At 36.1% G+C, this 19,471-nt stretch overlaps 1 protein-coding gene across 2 annotated transcripts; it reads right to left on the bottom strand.

The window, feature by feature from the left end:
- Window positions 1-9,714: 9,714 nt before the first annotated feature.
- LOC145034850 (potassium channel KAT3-like) lies at window positions 9,715-15,887 on the bottom strand. 2 transcript variants are annotated; one of them, XM_078983395.1, is made up of 12 exons: window positions 15,669-15,887; window positions 14,854-15,069; window positions 14,619-14,780; window positions 11,782-11,839; window positions 11,377-11,694; window positions 10,949-11,287; window positions 10,811-10,843; window positions 10,530-10,721; window positions 10,375-10,452; window positions 10,234-10,300; window positions 9,996-10,142; window positions 9,715-9,903 (listed from the first exon to the last, which is right to left on the bottom strand). In XM_078983395.1, the coding sequence occupies exons 1-12, from the start codon at window positions 15,854-15,856 to the stop codon at window positions 9,800-9,802; spliced, it is 1,902 nt and encodes a 633-aa protein (XP_078839521.1). In that variant the 5' UTR covers window positions 15,857-15,887; the 3' UTR covers window positions 9,715-9,799. The 2 variants fall into 2 exon arrangements, with proteins under 2 accessions (XP_078839521.1, XP_078839522.1); XM_078983396.1 differs by having other exon boundaries at window positions 10,536-10,721.
- Between the last annotated feature and the right edge of the window lie 3,584 nt (window positions 15,888-19,471).

Here is a 19,471-nt window from a genome sequence, read left to right as displayed (position 1 = left end):
TTGTTAAGTCCAAGTTAGTGTGCCGGTTAACCACACACGCTCCACCAACGACTCAGACAAAGTGTAAAGTGTAATTTCATGGATTAGCACCTTATTCACATTTTTCCTAAAGTAACTAAGATTGGGAATTTAATAAACATTTAGTTACTTTATATATTCATCATACTTTGAATGAGAATTTATAAGTCCTTGTCTTACCCGTTCGGCTAACGACCCTCCACCAGTCAAGCAAGCGGTGGGTGAGAATATACACCCATTAAGTCACCATTTTATAGGCAACAACCTTATACCCACCTTATAGACCGGCTTCGTGAATGAGGCGTACTAGCGGTAAGACGACTTGTTCTTATACATATATATATAATTGTTAAATCATCATAATATAAGTATAAGGGTTGAATTTTAACTTTTAAAATTCTAGGGGTTGGAACTAAAGTTTTAACTTAACTTTACTTGTTCCAAAACTTGAGGGCAAGTTTTGTAACTTTCAAAACTTTTCATTTCTTGTAACTTATGAGTTTAATAGAGTCATAAAATGAAGACTCTTCATTTTTATAACTCTTGTGTTTTCTTAATGGTTTTAACTCAAGTGTGACTCTTGGTTTTCCATAACTTAAGGATAAGTTATGGACTCCATTAAAAACACATTATGATCAAGAATTAAACTACCAAATAGGTTACAAATAATTCCTATGATCATCTAAAACATCATAAGAACAAGAACATGAATATGAACATAATCAAAAATTACATAAAACTTTGTAATTTTGATAACTAGTTGTTGTAAATGAATTAGCAAAACATTACACCATCAAAAACAAGTTTATATTTACTAAAACAGTTTAGGGTAATGTTTCTAATTCATTTTCCAGCAACTGAATCGAAATTCTGCACTCATTCGACCCTACTCGCCGAGTGCATGAACATGACTCGTCGAGTTGGTTGAAGATACACATGGACTCAACGAGTCCCCCCTATGGACTCGACGAGTCCGATCGCAGACAGCAAATTTCTGATTCTGTTTTCAACTTTTAAGCACAAATAAGAACAAACAAGCCTAGGCTCTGATACCACTGATGGGTTTTGAGCATTCTAACACTTCCTAAGTGTACATGCAACCCTAATAACCTTGGATCTATGTTTGTCTAATTTTTCATGCAAAGTTGATTTCCAAGGTTATATTCCTATCTAGCATATATGGGGAACAATTTAAACATAAAGTATAGATAGAATAACTTACCTTGTTGTTGCTTGTGTTCCTTGAAACCTTGTGAGCCTAGCACCTCAAGTGGTGATGCCTCAAATGCTTCACACAACACCAAATGCTATTGGAAGAACTTATGAGAGTATACTCACTTCTTCAAATCGGCCAAGCCCTCTATTTCTTTGTTGCAACCGATTTTGGGAGGAGATCATATTCCTTATATAGTGTTGACACATCTAGGGTTAAACCCTAATGTGTCATGACTCTTCATTTCCATGACCCATGGGTTTGTAACTCCCATGGAGCATCCATGGAGCATCCTATGGGTGGAACCCAACTTGATGATCCATGGAGCCTTTTAGCCCACTATACAAGATATGGATGATTTACTTAATCAACCCATGTATTTAATTAGTTATCTTTTGATCACTTAATTAATTCTAAATTAATTCTTGATCAAACTAATCAAATAATATTATTAATATATTAGAACTTATAATATATTAATAATCTCCAAGCGTTATTTCTCTCATTTAGTTTATCCAATTGCATGGTGCCATGCAACCCAAATGGACCATGCCGGGTCGGGTCAAGTACATACCAGAAATAGTTATGGACTTAGACACCTTATCCAACAAGACTATCCAAGAAACACCTTATGGGTTTTAGCCCAATTCAATAAACCATGGATCATTAGCCCACTATACAAGAATTGATGATTTACATAATCAGTCCCATATATTTAATTAGTCTCTTTTTGATCACTTAATTAATTCCAAATTAATTTGTGATCAATACTAATTAAATAATATTATTAATATATTAGAACATATAATATATTAATAAACCTTAAGTGTACTTTCTCTTATTTAGTCTATCCAAGTGTTGCAATGCCATGCAACCCAAATGGACCATGTCAATCGGGTCAAGTACATCCCAGAAATAGTTATCAACTTAGACACCCAATCGAACAGTCTCCTACTTGGATACATCTAATAACTATAACTGAAAGAATAACTTTAGGAACCGATCAGCAATCGTAGCTCTGTCAAAGTCTTTCGGAACTAGGATGATGATGGTACGCCATTTAAGATAAGTGATCATATAATGCTCTGTTCTAGATATCAGCCGGAAAAAATTCATGGAACAATGTCTTACTTATTGTCCAGCAGTTTGTTTACCGATTTCTGATTTGTTTGACATAGAACTTAATCGAACACATCAATTTAGTTCTGACCGGCCCTGGTACATAGATCAAAACAAAATCATCAAGGGGCCTAGATATCACTTCTAATCCAAGAAGGAACAAATAAACTTCGACTCATATGCTTGTTCTATTAATTGTTGAATTATACACAAAGGCATGTTTTATAACATCGAGTTACCAATGCGTTTTCGTGAAATCAATGTATAACCAACTCATAGCCAACAACTTATATCTCTAGGTTTGAAGACTTATATGATATTACTGTCTCACTATCACTCGAGATAAATTCCATGAAGTTATACAAGTGAGCGTGGGTTGAATCCAATACTCAGAACTTATGAGCACTCATGAGTGTGGTAGCAACTCTTTCTATGTCTAATACCTTAGAAATTTACAAGCCAACTTCATGATAGTCTTGATTCATATCTAATTCCAACATATGACCAGCTGTGGAGAATTTGAATAATATGATATACCATAACATAATTATTCTGGAAACAAAAACATGCAAAATGAAAAGATAGTAAACGAATGACAGAAGATAGAAACACTTTTACTTACAAATTTCAAAAGCTATCTAATTTCTAAAACTAATATCATCATTTAGCCCTATGCACTACGAATGCTGAAGATGCTTAACCCTACCCAGTCCCTTCGTGAGGGGATCTGTTGGGTTCTCATCCGATGATACCCTCTTTGCCATGAGGATTCCTTCTTCTATCCGATGTCTGATAAAATGGTATTTTTTTTTGTCGATCTGTTTGGATCTTCCGTGATCCCTTGGTTCCTTGGCTAAGGCAACTGCACTTTCACTATCACAGAAACTTTCCATAGGTCCCTTTATAGCTGGTACAACTCCAAGGTCTCCAATGAAGTTCTTTAGCCATATAGCCTCCTTCGTAGCATCGCTTAGTGCTATATACTGTAATTCACAAGTTGAATCAGCCACTGTCTCCTGCTTGGAACTTTTCCAAGTAACTTCTCCTCCGTTTAAGGTAAAGACCCAACCTGAATAAGAGTGGAAATTATCCATATCAGTCTGGAATCTAGCATCACTATACCCTACTACTCTGAAGGCATCACTCCGACCGAGGGTAAAGTCCCAATCCTTAGTCCTCCCCAGGTACTTGAGAATGTTCTTTACCGCAGTCCTATGAGCCTTGCCAGGGTTCCCCTGATATCTCATAGTATACATGATCGAGCCTACAACAGAAGCATATGGTACTCGACTCATCTCAGCTATCTCAGCCTCTGTACTCGGGCTTTGAGTCTTACTCAATCTAGCATTAATTTGGATCGGTAACTCTCCTTTCTTGGAATTATGCATGCTGAACCTATTCAGCACCTTATCCAAGTAGGTACTCTAACTAAGTCCAATTAGTCTCTTACTCCTGTCTCTCGAAATCCTTATCCCTAGGATATAAGCAGTTTCTCTAAGGTCCTTCATAGCGAAACACTTCCCAAGCCAGGACTTCACTACCTGCAGAGTTGGGATGTCATTTCCTATGAGTAGTATGTCATCCATATACAATACCAAAAATCTAACTATACTCCCACTAGCCTTGACATACACACATGATTGATCTTCGCTCATCAAAAAGCCAAACTCTTTGACTTTCTCATTGGTGGAACCTAAAAGTGAACTTTATCAATCCTAAGTCCAAATTCTGAATTACTTGCACTCTGGAGTAGATGTTTCGGAGTAAACAATGGAGAAGTGGTCTGGAACCTTTCCGGACCAGAAAAGAAGTCGAAGTAAAGATAAAGCCATTCCGGAATGACTCTCAAGTCCGGAATGGATGCTGATGCGGAAAAACTTAATTTTGTCTTATTGCATTTATTGTATTTGTCTTTGTATTGATGTAACGTTTCATAGGACTAAGTCTTTTGTTATATTTGGACAATCAGAATGTCATGATCATCTCTATTGTCCAGTCCTATGTAAACACTCCGGTTTATTCACTGTAACATTCTCTCCTATTTATAGGAGCTTTTAGTGCAAAGTCAATAATGGATCATTCACTCAACTTTTGGCTTTTACTAAGTTATTTCAAACTTCTTTCAAACATTCTTCTCGTTCTTCATTTATTAGCTTTACTTTGATCATTTATTCTCATTCTTCATTTAATGGCTTGATCATTTGTTGAACACATTATCTAAGACTTAACTGGTCTTTCCAAGCTTGACTTGAACATTTATTAGCATAAAGACATTGATCTTAAGCATTCACTCAAGGTTTGAGTTCTCAAACCTTGTCCCTGCGCATTAGATCGTTCATGTTCTCTCAATTGGTATCAGAGCTTGAGTGGTTGTCCTTTGAATTCATAAGATCACATTATCATTGATTTGAAATTACCTTGGTATTTCAATCATTTTTGTGTTCAGGATAAAAGTTCTTCTATATACCAATTTTGCTCAAGATATCTTAACTTCAATGGCTGCTTCTAATCCTCAGCAAATGATTTCCATGCAAATCGCAAATAGTGTGGGTGGCTCTACACGTGCTCCATTACTAGTTGTGGAAGAATATGATCACTAGAAAGTTAGAATGGAAAGATTTCTATTGGCCAATGATAAAGGTGAAGAAATCTGGAGATCCGTCAAAGAAGGTCCTCATGTTCCTGTAAAAACCACTGTAAGAGATGTTGTTGCTCAGCTTATGGGTCAAGATGAAGTTTACCCAGCTCCTCTAACTACATATGATATTGAGAAGCTACATGCAATTCAAGTTGCTTTCTCAAAAATGATGTTTGGTGTTCCTCCCTCACTGTTTGAGCACATCAGGTTGTGTAAATCAGCCAAAGAGATTTGGGATACTCTTCAGGTCTTGATTAAAGGTTTGGAAAATATGAAAGACAAGTGTCTTACCTCAGTCGTCAATGACTTTGATACCTTCACAACCACTCCTTGCAAATCATTAGCCTCAGCCTCCAACCGTTACTGAATCATAGTTAACAACATGACTGCTCATGGGATTGTCCGAACTCCACTGGAGTACAATCTCAAATTCACAAACAGTCTAGGTAAAGGATGGGGAAATGTGAAATCCTATCTACAAAGCAATGGTTCCTTAAAGAAGTTGAAACTCTATCAACTCTTTGATGAACTTCAAGGGCTTGAATCTAATGTTGCTCAAACCATAAGGGAACTCTCCGGAGGTCCTCTTGCCCTTGTCAGTTCTTTCGAACTAATCATTCTGAGCTCATCTACTTCGGATCCTTTCAAATCCCCCGTTCAGTCAGTTCAAACATCTACATCTACCGTACCCTCACAAATCTATCCTATTAATGATTCCGAAGCCATGGACTCTGAACTCCGTTTCCAATAGGAGTTTGCTCTGCTCTCAATGAGGTACAAACGCCCTTTCAAACCATACCAAAACCGATTCCATGCTACTCACCAGAACAATCCTCAACCATACTTAGCTCCGGAACCTAAACTCTCTTCGGATAATCCTCCTGCATACAAACCAAACCTTTCTAAGCCAAACTCTACTTCCAAACCCTCTCAGAGTTCCAAATTGGACAAACCAAAATTGTGTGTCAAAAGTGTGGACATGCAAACCATTTTGCTAAAGATTTTCTGGATGATGCTCCGCAAAAACCAAAAATCAAGGATTCTGCCTACTACGCCCGAAAGGCACAAGAGATGGCTGAAAGTGAAAAAGCTTTTGTAACAACGGTTTCAAGAGATGTTGAAGGATATTGGTCTTTCGGGGATGATGATGACATGGTAACTGAAAGAAATATGTGTCTAATGGCAAGACAAACAGTTCAATGTGATGAAACTTATTGGTCCTCAGGATCAGAAGGTGAAGATGATGCCTCTGAACCTCACTACTGCTACATGGCGACCAATGATCCACCAGGGCGAAGCATCATTCAGCAGGTACTTTGTGCTTCGGAGCAAGATACAATATGGTATATTGATAGTGCTTGCTCCATGCACATTACGGGGCAGAAAGATTTTCTGCGAGACTTAAAGCTCTCTCCAAATGTTGGTTACGTGACATATGGTAACAACTCCAACTTTCAAATTCGTGGTTATGGAATTATCACCAATGGAAACTTCTCTATCTCAAATGTGGCTTATGTAGCTGATCTGAAACATAATTTGATAAGTGTTGCTCAGCTCACAGATTCAAATCGACGTGTGGAATTTTGCAAAAACTATAGCTATGTACTGACCGGAGATTGAAAAGAGTGCTTGATCAAGTCCAACTGCAACAAAACCATTTACCCACTTGACATCAACATGATTATTGGCAAACCGCAACTCTTCCTTATCACCAAAGCTGATCCTAACGTCAGTTGGTTATGGCACCGAAGGCTCGCTCATCTAAACTTTCGGTACATGTATGATCTCGTGTCTGGCGAAATGGTGAGAGGTTTACCTCTCCTCAAATTTGAAAATGATCATTTGTGCGCTGCTTGTGAGTGTGGTAAGAAATTGAAGAAGGGTCGTCCTGTTATCATTGTAAAATCCATTTCGAATCCATTGGAGCTTCTACACATCGATCTTTCTGGACCATCCACGATACAAAGTCTTAATCATAAGAAATACATTCTTGTGATTGTTGATGATTTTACACGGTTCACTTAGGTCTTCTTCCTAAGGATGAAATACGAAACAACCTCTGAGCTCATCAATTTTATCAAAGGAATAGAAGTTCTTATCAAACTCCCACTTAGGAGAATCCGAAGTGATAATCGTTCGGAATTCACAAACTCCACCATCGAGAACTTTCTAACTGAGAAAGGAATTGACCATAATTTTTTTTCTCCTTACACTCCTCAACAAAATGGTGTAGTTGAATGGAGGAACAAAACTTTAGTTGAAGCTGATTGATCAATGCTCAATTTTGCAAATCTTCCACTCTATTTTTGGGTGGAAGCCGTTTCTATTACATGCTTCACTCAGAATAGGAGTATCATCAATCGACACCTCAAAAAAACTTCGTACGAAGCCATGAATGCACGAAAGCCTACAATCTCTTTTCTTGATGTGTTTGGATGCAGATGCTTCATCAAAAATAATCGTGATCAGCTTACCAAATTCCAACCCAACGCTGATGAAGCTATTTTCCTTGGTTATTCCTCAAAATCAAAGGCTTATCGAGTCCTCAATCAACGTACTCGAGTTATTGAAGAAAGTTTTGATGTTACCTTTGATGACAACCTTGTTCAGAGTTCCGGTCCCACTCACATCACCACTCACATCATGGAATCTGATGCTCCTCCTCCGGAATATCCAAACATTCAATTAATTCATGAAGTAGACTTTGAAACTCTCTTTGGTCATTCCGAAACAGCCCTTGATTCGGAATCTCGAACGAGGCCTACTACAAATACAAATTCTTCTTCGGAAGCTCTTGTCTCGCACATCTCCGCTCCGATTCCGAGTCTCCCTCCATTTGATTCCGAACCATTTCCACCTTCTCAGGTTGAGGGGGAGAATCATCCCTCTCTTGAATCAAATGTGGACGGCTTCCAAGATACAGTTGCTGATTTTGATGACTCAAATCCGATAAACATCGATGACAATGAAAATTTCTTTTAGTTCCCTTCTGATGATGATGTCAACCTCTCCGGTTCAGAAGTTCAGGGGAAGCATCATCCTCAAATTCAGACCATTCAGAGGGAGCAACTCATTCCTATTGTTGATATCGGATCGTCTGCTACTCTACAACTTCCAAGATTGCATGTCTGGACCAAAGATCATCCTCCGAACCAAGTGATTAGAAACCTCAATGCCGATGTACAGACTCGTTCTGCTACAAGTATCCAAAATGAATGTTATTTCTCAGCACTGATATCCATGGTTGAACCCAAATCCATCAAGGAAGCATTAGAGCATGTTGACTGGATTACAGCCATGCAATAAGAACTGGCAGAATTTGACCGAAATGAAGTATGGACTCTCGTGCCTCCTCCTCCGAATCATCCCATTGTCGGTACGAGATGGGTATTTCGCAACAAGCTAGATGATACAGGAGTCATTATCCAAAATAAAGCAAGACTAGTGGCCAAAGGTTTTACTCGAATTGAAGGGCTCGACTATGATGAGATCTTTGCTCTTGTTGCAAGACTTGAAGCTATCAGAATCTTCCTTGCTTATGCTGCTCATAAACGATTTAAAGTCTACCAAATGGATGTCAAAAGTGCCTTTCTAAATGGTGAACTTGACACTGAAGTATACCTTCAACAACCTCCTGTTTTTGTGAATCTCTCCTTTCCCAATTACTGTTACAAACTTCGGAAGGCTGTCTACGGACTCAAACAGGCTCCTCACGCATCGTACGAGACCCTCACGGATTTTCTCAAGCGCTCCGATTTCCAAAAAGGAATTCTAGATCACACTCTATTCCGAATATCAAATGGAAAGCATCTCATGCTGGTACAAATTTATGTGGACGACATCATTTTTGGATCTACGGATTCATCTATGGTTGATGATTTTGCTAAACTGATGATCAATCGATTCCAAATGAGCATGAATCGAGAGTTCAACTTATTTTTTGGTCTTCAAATCAAACAGACTAACAGAGGAATCTTCATTCACCAAGAGAAGTACATTTCAGAACTTCTCAAGAAATACTTAATGGACACATGCGCCACAGCCAAGGTACCAATGGGCTTCAGACACAAGATCTTTGCCGACCCTTCAGGTGTTTCAGACCAAGATCAACTAGAAACTTTACACATTATTTGTTTCAATAAGATGGTGTTTGGCAAGATTTAACTGAAGAAAAAATGGAATGAATCATTCCATTGGAATGGTGAAAAAAAAATTTATAAAGTGGATTTAGTTGAGATTAATTATTTTTATTTTATATAGGGATAATCCACCAAAACAAATAATCTAGCTTCATCAACCTAACTAATAATCTTGGCTTCATTCATCTACCAACCCAACAATACATAGACCCTTCTTCAGGTTATTTCGTGAATTCTTCAATCTATTAAGTAATGTTTGGTATGATGGAACTGGGGAAAACATCGTGAGCCATAATCCAAGGATGTAGTCGCATTTCTTTTATGTTCTAAAATTCAATACCAAATTTTTGCATATTTGTGTCATGTGATTCTCAAATCTATTTAGTAATTTTTGCACTTTCCATACAACCATTGACCAAACACCTTCAAAGTGTCATCGATCCACCGCTATAATCAATCCCTGGTCACTAGTGATAGCATCCCTCAACACGCATGTTTGTTCAACGATTTATTTGATTTTTTTTAAACTTTCTTATAAATAGATGGCATCAACAATTAACAAGATAAAAAGAGCTTTTGAGACATGGTTTTGGATACGTGTGATATCACCAATGATTTCATTTCAAAATGTAGTATATATGTTTTCATTAATTCCAATCGCATATTGGAGTGCTAGAGTATAAATATGTGATCATTATCTCTTAAAACATCAAGATCTTCAACTTGCGATCCATCCTCCATGACGATTACAGTCCCTCTTTTTCCCACCTTCTCTTCTGCATGACACCATGATTTTACAATTTCAGGTGAAAATTAAGCTTCGCAATTATAATCCATGGAGTTCCTCCCTATTATATATACTAATTACCTGCTAACTTCAAAAGCTCCTCCACTGTTTCTGGCAAACGAACTAGTTTTCCTGTCTTTCCGCTGTCTGTTGTTTGGTCATCTGGATGATGTCCATGGATTATCACCCTAGACGCAAATGCTCTGGAAGGTGAATCAATGGGTGTTCCTGAAAATCATGACATTAATTACTCATTTACTTGTTCATACCATTGTTAATTTCTTGTGAGATGTAATGGACCAGATTGAAGATCACCAACCTTGCATATCTTGTTGATCATAACTTAACGTTTCATCATGATTTCTTGATTCGTTAAGCGAAATTCGCTGAAAATTAGTTTTGTTATTAATTTAGAACATTCAGAAGAGGTATAGTGATGTTTTAAAGATGAATGACTAACCTCGATGTTCAAGTCACGTAGAAGGTCTGTTAAGAATGGTATCTCTTCTTGTACCTCCTTCTTTAAGTCCTTCAAGTACTGTAAACCAACATATATATGAGCTGATCGGATATATAAATGCATGAACTTTAAAAACCAGACAATTTATTAAGAACCTGAACCTGAGTGAAATTGGCCATTATCGTCTTCCCATCTTCACTAAGTGGCTGGATCAGTTCCTTGAAGTGATGATGACTGATTCGAACTACCTGAGAAAGTTTCTTGCTTCTCACCGTGAAAGGTTGGGGAATGTTAAAGAACACACCGATTTCCCCGAACATGTCCATCGGGCCTAGCTTTGTCAAGAACTATATGTTCATGAAAGAATTGATCAAACTAAGATTCATAGTTAACAAAACATACGTATCTTGTTAATGAAGGAAAAAGTTAAATGTACATGCTCCATTCCATTTTGATGAGTTAGCACCTCCTGCATTCGCACATGCATGATTAAAACAGTCATTCGGGTTCACATAATAAGAATTGGAGAAGGAAAATGTTCATATTGTTGATGAAAGATAGGTAATGTACGTACCATGGCTCCAGACACTATGATATAGAAATCTGTTGGTATCTCATTTTGTAGAATAACTTCAACTTTTGGTGGAAAGTATTCTGCTTTCAAATCTGCAACCAGTTGGCTGCTAAGATCTTCTGAAATCCCTTTGAATAGATACGTTTTCTCCACTGTTTTGCGAAAAAGATGTTGAGCGATACTGGACCGAATCGCTTTCGGTAGATCCTCAAGAACTTCTTCTTGCTGTAGCTCCGCTGTCTTGAACTTGAGTTGCATGTGTGCCAACATTTGCTCTTTCAACCCTTCAGGTAATCTGTTCTTGCTTGCATATCTTAAGATCTCGTTGATCGAATCCCTCTTTAATTAGTTCATCAAAAAGTATATTAGTTAGATCACAGTTAGAACGATTCTATATATGGAGATTAACAGAAGTGAAAGAGAATTACCATCATAAAGGTTTTAACAGCGCTATGAACAATCAAATTGGTCATGTTTCCGATCAAATAAGATGTGAGCCCAATGTTGAACAACATATAAAAGATATTGAACACTTTCTCTCCGGTGTTCACCGCATGTAAGTCGCCATAGCCGACAGTTGTAAGGGTGACGATAGACCAGTATAAGGAGTACGTGTACCCTAGCCATATGCTTCTATCTTCGAAATCCTGGATGATAGACCCGATCCATGTTTCCTCCGAGGGGCTATGGTGTGTGGCTATCCAGTAGTAGAAGCATCCTGCTGAATGCACCGCAAAAAGCGTAACCTGTAGAGCTTAATTCCTAACCCTCGTAAATCTTCATTTTCGAGTGAAAAACAATCGATAGATGCTTGTAATCAGATCAAAACTTACGCATATGAGTTTGGTGCATCGTGTCAAAAAGTAGCTGAACCTCGTATCCTTCTCTAACCTGTTGAGAAGACACGTGTCGGTCAGGGTCGGAACAAAAATTGGTGTTAGGGAAAAAAAACAAATAGATGGCCCCAAAAAATTAAAATACTTCAAATTTGTCAGTTATATTATAAAAAACGAATGATATAAACATCTATTGATTTTCTTCGCCTTAAAACTCTCACTTCTCATGACAGATGTAGATTTCAAATTTTAAATGATCAGTTTTTTTTTTTTTTTTCTAAATTGAAGTTGTTACAAATGAATTTATCTAATAAGATGTATGTGATTGAAATTATGAAGTTTTTAATATTTTGGAATGTTATAAAAAAAATTATTGCATATACATTATTATTTGACCGTTTCTTTCACCAAGACTATGGTATATAATACCCACGACGTTGGCGTGAATTTTCTTTAAACTCACCCTCTTCTTCACACTAAATCACACCACACCATATGTGGTGTACAGTTTATTCACAATTCAGCCACGAGAAGAAAGAGAAGAGGAGGGAAGAAGGAAGTTAATTCAGAAAGAGTGAAGAGACATAATCGGGCTTAGCCTCTCGTGGTAAACACAACGAAATGCCATGAACGACTGTTGCATGACGATACCCCCAAGGTGATGTGTACGATCATGGCTTGGATGCTAGCTGGTCATGAGACGTCTTCGTTGCATATATTACCCATGACCTAAGACATTTTGTAGAGAGAAGGTTTTTAATTTTCTAAGATTAAAGTTCCAAAATAGTTATGATTAGGCCATCATTACGTGTCGGAAATGACAAATTGCACCGTATTAATATTCTTGATATCATTATTATTAACTTTGCATTTCAAAAGATAACAAAAAGTATTGTTTTCATAAATTATTTGAATTTATATTGTATATAACTTATTGTTTTGGAGTATGATTATTTTAGAAAAATTAAATATTTTTATACTTTTTTATTATACCTATCTTCCTATTTATATAAAATAACGACATGTAGAATCCACTAGTTCTTTCTATTAATTTTGATATGTGCTTTGATCTAGTGCATAAGAAACAATGCATAGAAAATCCACTAGTTCTTTCTATTAATTTTGATATGTGCTTTGATCTATTCAATAAGAAATAATGTGTAGAAAATCAACACGTGTTTATATCATTCATTTGTTATACTTTTGTTTCATTGTGTTAGGGTCCAACGAGTCATGCGCAATAATATTATAACCAATAGATTATTGACTTAGTTTTTTAAAATAATTACTTTTGTCATCTAAAACGGATTAGCGTCGCAACATATTGCTCGTTTGCCTTCAACCTCAGTGTAAAAATTTCAAATGATATTTTCTAATAATAATAATAATAAGAAGAAAAGTAGTTACAAACTTAGTACAACATTTTTTAACCAAGAAATATTTATATATTTTCTTTTATCTTTTACAAGTTTTGTTTTTTGATTTAAATCCAAACAAAACAGCGTTATACCACTAATTGTGTATATGTATATACTAAATGGTAGTATAGAAAAGTAATTATGGATTCCCGAAAATTTTGGGTCATGGGAGGTCGCACATATTACACCCACCTTAGATCTTCCGTTGTACTTGTACTTGACACGAGCACACTCGTGGTTGAGCTGAACCACGACCACGACCGTGCACACCACCCCGGCCGGTCGTGGTCGTTATGGATCGTGTTCCCGACGACGAATTGAAACGGTCAATGAAATTCAATTTGCTTCTTTTGATTGTTGAACGGTTAATTTGTTAACTTTATTTATTTTTTCAAAAACTTAATACCTATATAAATCTAATAAAATCAATCACATTTCATCAAATTTTTACTTTCATTCTAAACCAAAAAACACGAGGATTTGAAAGTATTAAAAAATTTTAACTCGAATGATAACGGGAAATTCATTTCGACATTCTTTAATGTTGTGCAATACATTCACGGTGAAGAAAGTTCGAATGTTGCTCGTACAAGGGCGGTCGTCAATCGTGATCGTCAAACCGCACACAACTTATTGGTACGTGATTACTTCGTCGATAATTGTCTTTACAATGAAGACTCATCCGAACGTTGTTTCCGTCAAAATAAGGCGATATTGTTACGTATTAGTAATGCTTTAGAAGTCTGTTATGCTTTTTTTTCAAACAAAAACCCGATGCTAAAGGAAGAATGAGTTCTAGTAGTATACAAATGTGTGCGGTTGTGCTTAGGTATTTTGGATACGGTATAGCATTGGATGCATCTGAAGAATACTTCAAAATATCCGAGAGGACCGCAATTGATTGTATAGATTGGTTTTGCGCATGTGTGTATGAGGTTTTTCATCAAGAATATTTGCATAAACCAACTCCACGTGATATTGAGAGATTATATTCGGCTCATGAAGAAAGGCATGGATTTTCGAGTATGCATGGCATGGTCAATTCACTCGATGAGATATAGGTAAACCAAGTATAATCCTAAAAGTTGTCGCATCTCAGGATTTATGGATATGTCATTCGTTTTTTGGAGTCGTGAGGTCTAACAACGACATTAACGTTCTTGGTCAGTCTCCATTTTTTAACCAAGAAATATTTATATGATTTTTTATGTATTTTTTATTTAAAATTTAATTTAAAAAATGAGATGGAGTGGTATGTTTAGTAATATGTATCTCATGGTTAGTGGTAGGGAATGTGGTGATTATGTGACACCCATCATTATAGTTATTAGTGATGGGTATAACGGATAACCTTAAAAATCTGATGGCGATTAGTGATGTTTTCATGATTCGAACATATGACCTAAGGGTTCATACCTTGAGAAGAGCTCACTAACACGCCTTAGCCGCCACAGCCTGAGTAGATTGAGGAATCCAAAGGCCTCACCATGGTGGAGCTTTCCGGTAAAGAGTCGATAGAGGGACTGAAACGGCAACGTTGACGCGACATCCATCGGAAACATCAAGTGTGTGACATACCTTTTACACAAAGGGATAGGTAAAATGGATAATGGTTTGTATATGGTAGAATTATTTGTCTGATGTGATTTACCTTATAGCTATCTTCTTGTGATCGTCGACTAGCAAATATGTAGTTTTATCCAAGTAAGCCACAAAGAACGTTAGGATGATATCAATGGCGAAGAATAAGTCAACTACCAAATCAACGAACATGAGAGAGCCTGTAGCGACATTCTTGAAAGCTAGCTCGAAAGGTGATGACCATGCGGAGTAAATGACTAATACAACTAGAAATGCTTGCCACCACCTGCAACAAAATTAAAAGTTTGTAAAAAATAGAAATTGATTAATAAAAGTATGTATTATATTTTTTATGATTAATCATGTATATTATGGATGATGAGTCAAATAAGTACTATTAGAAATTAGCTTAACTAAACATGTCGACGTCCAAAATCTAGTTAAGTATTTACTATACATAAATAGTGGATAAGACCATATATAATTCTAAATATATTAAATTGTTTATTTAATTAAAAAATGGACCTTAATTAAATTTTCTTAGGTCAACTTCCATAACCCGATCTAAAATTTACTTGTTTAATCGGTTCACATGTTGATGAAAATATATCCCATATTCATAGATCGATGTCTTGCTTGGAAAAATAAAACATGTTTAGATCTTTAGTTAGGAGTAAAATATAAATCTGTCTTATCGGTTCTCAAAAAAAATCTATTAAATTAAGTCTCTTTGTGCTCCTTTAGGTTGGTGATATGATCACTCTTAGAGAAAGGATCTAAATCTGTTTGTACTCCTTTAGGTTGGTGACATGTAGCATGTCATCAAATGTATCTTGTACGATATGCCAATTTGATATATGACATGGACAAAATTAAAGAACTTACCGATACCTACGATCATATGGTGCAATGACATATTTCTTAAGAGGAGGAGAATCATCACCAACAATAGTTCCAAAAGCAGGCAAGAGGCTACTCGATACAGAGGCTAAGTTTTTCATCACTTCCCCGCTTGAATGTCGTCGATACAACAACGGCATCGGTGATCGTGTCTCCGACATAGTCTCTCCCATCTCTAGCTACTTTAGTTGGGGTTTTTAGTCGTGTTCATGTTTTGTCATGATATATATAGTGGTATAATTATTCTCATATTAAGATCTAAAATATAAAACTATAAAACAAATAACATATTTGTAGGGAAGATAATATAGTTAATTAACAAGTAGAGATTTGACTTTTCTGTTTTTGGAAATACAAACACTGAACTTTTGCTTACTCCATGGCTATAATTAAATGATTTTGCTAACTTTCAAATTATATATATATATATATATATATATATATATATATATATATATATATATATATATATATATATATATATATATATATATATATATATAGAAAGAGAGATGAAAGTTCGATTAAGAAAATAAAACAGGTTGAGAATGGAATCATTCTCAACCAACCATTTATTTTATCGGAAAAAACTCTAACGAGCCGGCGAAACGGTTGATTAGTAATATCCAAATATGAATATAAATGTAATTCTAAAACGTTTATATATAAAAAATTTATGAAATGTGCATATATATGCATATCATGTAATGTAGGGGTGGAATTGGTAGATCCAATCTATTTTTTCAATTAACCATGTACCGTACCGATTATAATTAGTCCAAAAAAAAATATCTACCTCTGTCATACCAAATATAGTTGGTACCAATTTGTTTGGTATCATTAAGTTGAGTTGGTATATGTTGATAATGGTATATACCAATAGTATGAGGATTTTATGAATAAGGATTTTTGTATTTTTTTAGCATTGTTAAACTTCAATGTGTGTGTGTTGGGGGGTGGGGGGGGATAACATTCTAGTAATGGGTAAGATTGAAAGATTGAAACTTCAATCCAAAATGATTTTATTCATTTCTAACATGAGTTTATAGGTTAAAACGTTGGAGGAATTGGACACACCAATATAAGTTTAAAATTATTAATTTTACTAATTCAGTAAACGCTAACAACAAAGCATGTAAATCATTAGCACCAAACATACTTGAATTATATATATATATATATATATATATATATATATATATATATATATATATATATATATATATATATATATATATCAAGGTTGCAGAAATCGTTCGACGTATGATCGGTGGTAGATTGGGCTTAAGGGATTAATCGGAGACCATTAATTACTAAAAATTAATAAATATAACATTAATCTTAAGAATATAACATTATAATTAAAAAAATTATTAAAATTTTAATAATTATAACATTATAACATGAAACTATGATTACAAAAATCACTTTGATCCTTAATACATCATATCTAAATAACCAACTACTACATTTTAAATGTTGAGGGAATAGGAACAGTTTCAGAAGCTTTTTTTCTTCGTCTCCCTCTTGGCTTCTTTGGTTCATTCGTTTCAATATTTGTTTCTCCATTCCTTTTTGCTTTGACTTTGAAGACTACGAGGAACTAGAGTGCATTTTCATTAAAAATATAAATAAGATGTATTCAACATACACGAGCACATGGTATGTAATTCAAATTATTGATTTCAATGGCCATTCAATCAAATTAATAGTTAACAGGAGCATATGTGAGCGGTGAGTTTTATAATCACTCAACTTAACAGTTAACATGTTAGGCTTAAATGAAAAACATCACTCAACCTAACTTACAAATGTTTAACGTATCTTTAACAATTAACAGGTTATGTATATGTGCTTAACAGTTAACATGTTAACCAGTGAGGATAACTCAAACTAAAAAACAACATAATACCTAGTGAAACAAGGAGAAGTGGTCGGAGGATAATTCAAATTGCAAATTTAAACAAGCAAAAGTGGAGAATTAAACAAGTCGCTGCTTGTTCCTTCCAATTAATCGTCCCTATAATCACAAATCAATCAATTAAACAAGGAAAAATGGAGAATCAAATTTCAATGAGACAAATATCAAATAGTTGGTGTTCACCTATTGTGACGAATTCAATCACAACACAAACATCGATTCAATTACACTACCACGTTACAATCCCTGAGAATTTGTGATTGAAGAACAAAAATCAAGATTGAAGAACTAACCTGCGATGGAGAACGATGGTTGAATCGACAATGGAGCAGCAGTGGAAGGAAAATGATGATGTATGAATGATGGTTGAGCACGATTGAAGAACTAAGAGGCAATGGAGCAGCAATGGAAGGAAAATGGGAAACGAATGGAAGAAAAAGATTTTCAATTCAAGGGTTTCGACACTTCAATCTAGAAAAACTTCTGTGATCTTTCTCCTCCACCGCCGATCGCGTCATCACATTTGCCAAGCAGATACCTTCGGTTCGACCTCATCTTTCTTCGATGGCTAACGATAGCAAGATAGGAGTTGATGGGGAAGAACATAATGCAAAGGAGGTATATGGAAGAGTAAAACTTTGAACATCCCACATCGAAGCTGGGAACATTCTATCAAGGAAACGATACTCTATAAAAGGGGATCCTCAATACCAAACCAAATCCATTTATGTTCTAGGCAAGTTGGCTCCTTTGCGTTGGTGGGCCCTTTAGAGTCATTTGGTCCGATTTGGTTCGATTTGGTCCGAGTTGGGCCGGTTTTGACCGATATTGACTAAGGACGCCTAGCCTAACCCTCTAACACCTATTCGTAGGCGGTTGGAGGCCGCCAAGCGTCTAAGTGCCGATTAATCGACAGCCTAGACCGATTTTTGCAACCATGATATATATATATATATATATATATATATATATATATATATATATATATATATATATATATATTCAATCGGTTGGTATGGTACTACCATGGTATTGAAAACTTTATACCACTACCATACCTTAATTTTACAGTTGGTATGGTACTACCAACAAAAACATGTTTGGTTACGAAATAATAAGTTATAGCCCGGAGATACCTATATCCTTTCCAAACATACTGAACCAGCATGTTAGAGGGTCACTCGAAGTTAGTCGTATATACGCTCGAACCATTAGATACCGAACAGGCACAACGCTTTTCAAGGAAAGGAAAGAACGAAGAGAAGGTACAAGGTGATGTTGAAATAGTAATTACAATATCTCGAAACTATGAGAATACAGTCTGTACAAGGATATGTGGCTGGTGGATCCAGACACAGTCACACCACAGCTGTATAACGACATGTATAGTACCGATAGTTGTACCTTCAAGCATAATGCCATAAATGCGATAAGATGTCGTGTCAGGATCGATACAGGGAGAGCTTGCTTCTTCTTCCTATCGCTATAAATAGACATCTCGACTCGTCAAGAAGGTAAGTACACGAAAACTCACTCTTAACTCTCATGTATAATCAATCAAATACATAGTCTTTCGCTAACTTAACTGTCGAAGAGTCATTCGAGATTCCCTCCCGATTGATTGCTTACGGTTTGTTTGTAGTCTTCAGGTCAATCTACTAGCGTGGGGAGAAGCAACCCTTGAGTGAAAGATGGAAGACGGGCCTGATGGCACATCAAGTAGCGCCATCCGTGGGACTCCACATCAAACAACTGTCGTGAGCACACCAGCAGTTGGAGCGAGTCCCATTGCGAGAATGCAAAACCTAAAAGGCCCATAAGCAACCCCACATGTTGCTACTGTGGTAAGACATCAGAACGTCGTCGC

Source organism: Lactuca saligna, chromosome 3, assembly GCF_052625555.1.
Source record: "Lactuca saligna cultivar CGN05327 chromosome 3, ASM5262555v1, whole genome shotgun sequence".
Taxonomy (NCBI): Eukaryota; Viridiplantae; Streptophyta; class Magnoliopsida; order Asterales; family Asteraceae; genus Lactuca; species Lactuca saligna.
Note: the sequence above shows the minus strand (reverse complement) of the source record. Positions and strands in the feature narration are given on the sequence as shown.